The following is a 5,612-nucleotide window of genomic DNA, read 5'->3' as shown; positions in this document are numbered from 1 at the left end:
CAGGAGCTGTATCCCAGCCTGTGTGGGTACCAAGCGGCTGGCAGGACACCACTGACACCAAGAAGGTCCTGGGAGGCACAGCTGGCTCCCCCCCAGCTGAAGGGTCTTGTGTGGGGACTGACGGGAAGGGCAGGGTCCCACACAGCCCAGCCTCCCCCAGACAACTGCTGCTGCCATGGGAAGGAGGTGACACAGGGAGACCCTAGAAAAGTGCTTTATTTGAGTACAGAGGGGAATGGCTGCACCATGAGCTGTCCAAGCACTGGGCCAGGCCCCTCTCCTGGCCCCTTCCAGCCCTGTACGAGCTCTCAGTCCCTGCCTGGCCAGCACAGACACCACTCAGTCCTGCCCTCAGCTCCGGGTGGGCACTGCTACTCCGTCACCTCGGGGACAACGCTGACCAGCAGAGTGTCGTAGCCGCGCCGCACCAGCATGGCCAAGCTCTGCTGTGTCCGCACCGCCTCATATACGTCCTCGGCACGCCGCGACGCCTGCCCGTTGATCTCCAGCACCACGTCACCAGCCTTGAGCCCTGCCCTGTCGGCGAAGCAGACACTCAGCTTCATCATCCCTGAAGGACGGGGAGGCAGGCGCAGCAGGAGTCTTGGGCTGCTGCACCAGGCGTTTGTCCAGCCACACAGACACCTCAGCCAACAGGACACTTAGCCTGGGCAAGGGGCAGCAGGTGGTTTCTGCTGCAGGGCCCAAGCCCTGCAGCTCTGGAGCAAAACACTAGGAGCTAATCACATCCCCCTCCCACCCCACCCGGTGCAGTTGCTCCCTCACACACACCCCGAGGCACAGGGCAGCACTTACTGATGGGCTGGGGAGCCGATGATCACCTTGTGGATCAGCACACCATAGGAAACGTCGGGAAAGGTGGGGTCACGCAGCTTCAGCTCTGCCAGGATGCTGCAGAGTGGAAATCAGCATCAGGGATGGAGCTGGAGGCACGGCAGGACTCCCAGCCCACCACAGATGCACAGGCTTGGAGACCAGACACAGAACCTCCTGCCCTGCATGCCTGCAGACTGCTGAGCACAAGGCACCAGCTGCCAGCCCCGAACACCACCATCCTCCTGTCAAAACGAGAGGACAAGAGTCCCAAGGGTGCTGGGGAGAGCTGTAAACCACCGGAACAGCTGCCAGCTGGATTCGAGTGTGGTGATGCATGTCCCCACGTCACACCACCCATCCCCGGGTCAGACCTGCCCCTCCCCTGCTGCAGTTTCACTTCTCTGCCCTGGGCAGGCAGGACACACAACATGCGCTCTGCCCCTCTTCCTGACAGACATGTCATCAGAGCATCACCCAGGTAGGTCTCTCCTTAGGAGACTAGAGACTAAACAATCTCAGTTCCTCCAATTTTCCTGCCAAAACCAAATTTTAGGTTTCCTAACCCAAGCTTAAACTCTGCACCTCTCACAGCTTTGGATTCTCCCCAACTGCTCCTCATCCCTCTGGAATGAAATCCAGAACTGGATGCAGCAGTCCAGCTGGATCTCTCCAGGGTGGAGAACAGCATTCTTCCCTCAAATACTGCATTGGCTCCAATCCCTGCAGCCCCAGACACTCTCACACTCTCTGCCCAGCTCTGCTCCTCATCAGGTCCCTCTTCAGCCAGTCAGGGCTCTCCATGTGGCACACGTCCATGTGCACCTCTACTGTGCATTTCCACAGCCCTGTGCAAGATGCCATCCCTTCCTGATTTCTCACGGTGGAAGTGGGAAGGAGCCTCTCAAGATCATCTCACCCAACCCCCCCTGCTCATGGGGGGCTGCTCTTCCCTGGAGCAATGGCAGTCTGGGCAGGCTGCCCAGGGTCCACTTAGGTTTTGAGTATCTCCAAGGACTCTACAACTCCTGCAGGCAACCTGTGCCAGGCTCTGACCCTGTAAAAATGTGGTTTCTTATGTTCAGATGGAGCTTCACATGTCTCTGTGCCTGTTGCCTCTCGTCATGTCCCTGGGCACCACAGAGAGAACGATGGGGCTGACAGGGTCTGTGCCTGAGCTTGTGCCCAACACGGAGCTTCTCCTTCCTGTGCCAGGGAAAGGTTCCGGCCTTGCAATGAGCATGGCCAGAGCAGTCACCCGACTCCAAGCCTTGCAATCCCTTGTTGGGACACCTTCCCACTGGGCACAAACAAGCCTGGCAGTCAGGTGGTTTCCCTGGACCGGCTGTGCGGAAGCTGGACCTGCTTCCCAGGAGCCATGCCCGAGGCATTTCACGCTGCTTCTTCACAGACCCCGTCCCACGAGCCTGGCCAGGGAAGGAGGAGGCTTGGCTCCCATATCCCTCAGGTTCTGCCGACTACTAACACTGTCTGCTGGGCACCTGTGCATCCCCTGGGCATGGCAGCAGTGCTGGCTGTGCCCCCAACTGCCCTCACCTCGGGGCAGAGAGCACCTGCTTCTCCGTTTGGTACCAGGCAGGAAGCCCAGAGCCCAGGTGGTGCCTGGGGGTGTAGCCCACAAACCCAAACAACCCACGGGAGCCATGAGAGCTTTAGGGGAGCAAAGCACAGCCCAGAAAGGTGTTGGCCCAGCACGGCACACCACCAGCCCTGGCAGTGTGCTGAGCCCCACGAGGCAGCTAAAGGTCCCTTAAAGGTGGCTACAAGAGCCAAGGAACCTGGGCTGGTGCTGTCCTTCAGAAGAACTGCTCCCAGCAGTGACAGTGCAGGTCCTGCTTGCTTCTGACATGGGCACTTCACAGAACCACAGAATTGTTTGGGCTGGAAAAGATCTTTAAGATCAAGTCCAACTGCTCCCCCAGCACTGCCAAGGACACTGCAGCAGGATGCTCTGCCTGGAATGGGGTAAAACAACTTGAACAATGCCCTATTTGCAAAGCTAGCAATGGTAAATTGAGATGGGGGCATCAGGCTGCTTTTGGTGCTGAATAATGCTGAAACCAATCTGACTTGTCAATCCCAAAGTTAAACATCCTGATAGTGAGATGAAGATATGGTAAACCTGGTAAAGTACCCAATAAAGGAGCAAACAAATTACACTACTAATCGTATCTAAAGTTGCTGAGCTGACACAGCTGGCCTGGAGACAGCTGAGTGACAGTCCATCACTTTATACTATAAAAGCCCAGCCCCAAATTTTAATAGTAGGGTCTTGTAACACATCCATTCTTGGACTGTGTGTAGAGATTCCTTCCTGGGGTGGGGATGCCCCTCAAGGTTACTCCTTGAGGCTGAGCAAAAGAGATTTGCCCATGTTCATTGGTCTGGATGAATAACATCAATCTCTACTTAAAATTGTTTTTGTTAGCTTTAATACAATTGCTTTAATAGAATTGTTTCAATATTGCTTTATAGTGCAATATCTTATAATAGTAGTTATAGCTCCTACACTGTGTAGTAAATAATTCTGAGTAAAATTTTGTCTAATCATTCTCATAATTAAACACATTTATATAAATGTACCTGTTTTGCCATCCTTAATTTCTGTAGGACAAAGCTGTACAAAGGTTCAATTACACCTGTATAATCCTTTAGACATAAACCACTGACAAAGTCTGGGGCTGGGGGCAGCTGGATCCAATCCTGTCTGCGACAACCACCACTGACCACGTGTGGACCTCATGTACCACATCCACATAGCTGTTGAATCCCACCAGGGATGTGACTCCCCTTGCCCTGGACAGCCCCTTCCAATGCCTGAAGGCCCTTTCCTGATGTCCAATCTGAACCTCCTCTGGCACAACCTGAGGCTGTTTCCTCTCATCCTGTCCCTTGTTCCCTAGGAGCAGAACCTGACCTCCACCTGGCTGCACCTCCTGTCAGGGACTTGTAGAGAGTAAGAAGGTCCCCCTGAGCCCACACAGCTGCTCTCCCACCTCCGTATCTCCTCCCTCAGCTTTGCAGGCAAATTTGCCATTCCTGGTTCTCTAAGTCCCTGTTCCAGAGCTGTTTCTGCACCAAGCAACCCCCAGCACTGCTGGTAGCTTTCCACTCATTACGTTCTGGGGGGCTCTTCATTGACCTCCTCCCAGTGACAGTCACAGATGGATTTGTCACTCTGGGCATGGTCTCAAGGAGCTTCTACCTGTTCACAGAGTCTGCTACAAGTGTAGAAACTCTCAAGTTTCCAGTTTCCCTCTGATTCAGCCTGGAGTCTAACCGCAACGTGAGCACAAAGAGATTTTGGAGTGAAGGCTTAAGCTGTGGTGAGAACCCTTCCACAAACAGGCACCCTCAGTTAGCTGGGAAGATCCCATCACACCCCTGCCCCAACAGGGCTGGTCTGCTGGCCCCTGACCTCAGGACATGTACCTTGGAGTGAGGGTCAGCATCATCACCCCGATGTACCGGCGCTTCGTCTCTGCATTGCCAAACCAAGAGCCTGTGGAAGGAAAGGACATGGAATGTCACAGCTGGAAAAGAGACAGGCTCAGAGCAGTGCCGGGCTGGGCTCCACAGCCCTCAGGGCAGGCAGTGTGTGCAGAGGCATTCCGAGTCCCCACAACAGCTCAGTACAGTTCCCAGTACCAGCAAGAGTGTTCCAGGTGTTGCACTGTAACTTTGCTTCCTGGTTTGTTCTTTTTTTGACTGAGAACATCCCTCTCCAGTGTCCCAGCAGAACCAGACAGCAGGACTCTGTGTTAAACAGATTCTCACACACAGAGGCACAGAATGAGGCAACATTCCATACGGCCAAATGAACCTGTTCTCTACACTACTACCAAATCCTGCACCTGCACTTCCACCAGTACACACCAGGCTCAGCAGATCCTGAGTTCCAGGTCACCCTCTCCCTGCTGGAACACCAATTAAAGCTCCACTGATTTCCCCTGGGTTGAGATCGACTGAAAAGTAGCAAAGGACCAAAAATAAAATCCTCATCTACACCTGGGGGCCCAGGCACGTGGGACACCTGACCTGCAGCACAGGCAGGCAGCAGCCTCATTGCAGCGTGCCAAGCTGTTGCGGGCAGGGCAGCAGCAGCAGGCTGCTGCACGCAGCAGCTTTCCCCTGGCACAGGGGAGTTTTGTGCAAGATGGGACCCCAAAGACTCCTTCTCCCATTCTCCTTGCCTTTCTGTGGAAGAGAGGCCCTAAGCCCAGCTGTGCCAGACCTCCCCTCTCTCAACCTCCTCCCCCAGCACCCGAGCTGGGAGGCTCTCACTCACTCTTGCGCTCTTCCTCCTTTTGCAGAAACTTCCGCAGGCGGTCGGAGGGGATGGCAAAGGAGATGCCTGATGTCACCTTCATGGTGTTCACCCCGATTACCTCGCCATCCTGCAGGGAAAGGGCACTGTGCTATCCAGCCTGGATCACTCTGGAAAGCAAGGCAACTACTGCGCAAGCCTAGGGTCCCACCTGTGTGCCCACCACCCCTTCCCAGGCTGTTGCTTCTATATCCTGCCCAACCCTGGCAAGGCTGGGCAGGACCCAGGGGTGGAGCCCACACAGCCCCACACAGCCCCTCACTCTGCCTTGCCAGCACCAGCCAGGCCTCACCGGGGTAGGGCTTGGCTCCGCCAGAGTCCCATGGGCTCTGGCTCCCTCAGACACTGCATAGGGCTCCCACGTCAGGCTGATCCTTCCTCCTCCTCCCGCCAGGGAGCCTGCAGTAACCACAGTCCCTCCCTCCTGGCA

At 55.4% G+C, this 5,612-nt stretch overlaps 1 protein-coding gene across 1 annotated transcript; it reads right to left on the bottom strand.

Annotated features, from left to right (window-relative positions):
* Positions 1-202: 202 nt before the first annotated feature.
* On the bottom strand, positions 203-5,247 carry LOC103800121 (serine protease HTRA2, mitochondrial-like). Its single transcript, XM_009072482.1, has 4 exons — positions 5,144-5,247; positions 4,288-4,357; positions 817-912; positions 203-537 (listed from the first exon to the last, which is right to left on the bottom strand). Exons 1-4 carry the CDS (start codon positions 5,223-5,225, stop codon positions 372-374), a joined length of 414 nt encoding a protein of 137 aa, XP_009070730.1. The 5' UTR covers positions 5,226-5,247; the 3' UTR covers positions 203-371.
* Between the last annotated feature and the right edge of the window lie 365 nt (positions 5,248-5,612).

This window comes from Acanthisitta chloris, unplaced genomic scaffold (genome assembly GCF_000695815.1).
Source record: "Acanthisitta chloris isolate BGI_N310 unplaced genomic scaffold, ASM69581v1 scaffold1654, whole genome shotgun sequence".
In the NCBI taxonomy this organism is placed as follows: domain Eukaryota; kingdom Metazoa; phylum Chordata; class Aves; order Passeriformes; family Acanthisittidae; genus Acanthisitta; species Acanthisitta chloris.
Note: the sequence above shows the minus strand (reverse complement) of the source record. Positions and strands in the feature narration are given on the sequence as shown.

Bases quoted from the DNA above. Each gene is read 5' to 3' on its own strand.
- LOC103800121 (XM_009072482.1), bottom strand. From the start codon at position 5,225: ATGAAGGTGACATCAGGCATCTCCTTTGCCATCCCCTCCGACCGCCTG. The intron at 4,358-5,143 runs GTGAGTGAGAGC...TTCCTTCCACAG, and splicing joins AAAGGAGGAAGAGCGCAAGA to GCTCTTGGTTTGGCAATGCA. The intron at 913-4,287 runs GTACATGTCCTG...TCCACTCTGCAG, and splicing joins ATGCTGACCCTCACTCCAAG to CATCCTGGCAGAGCTGAAGC.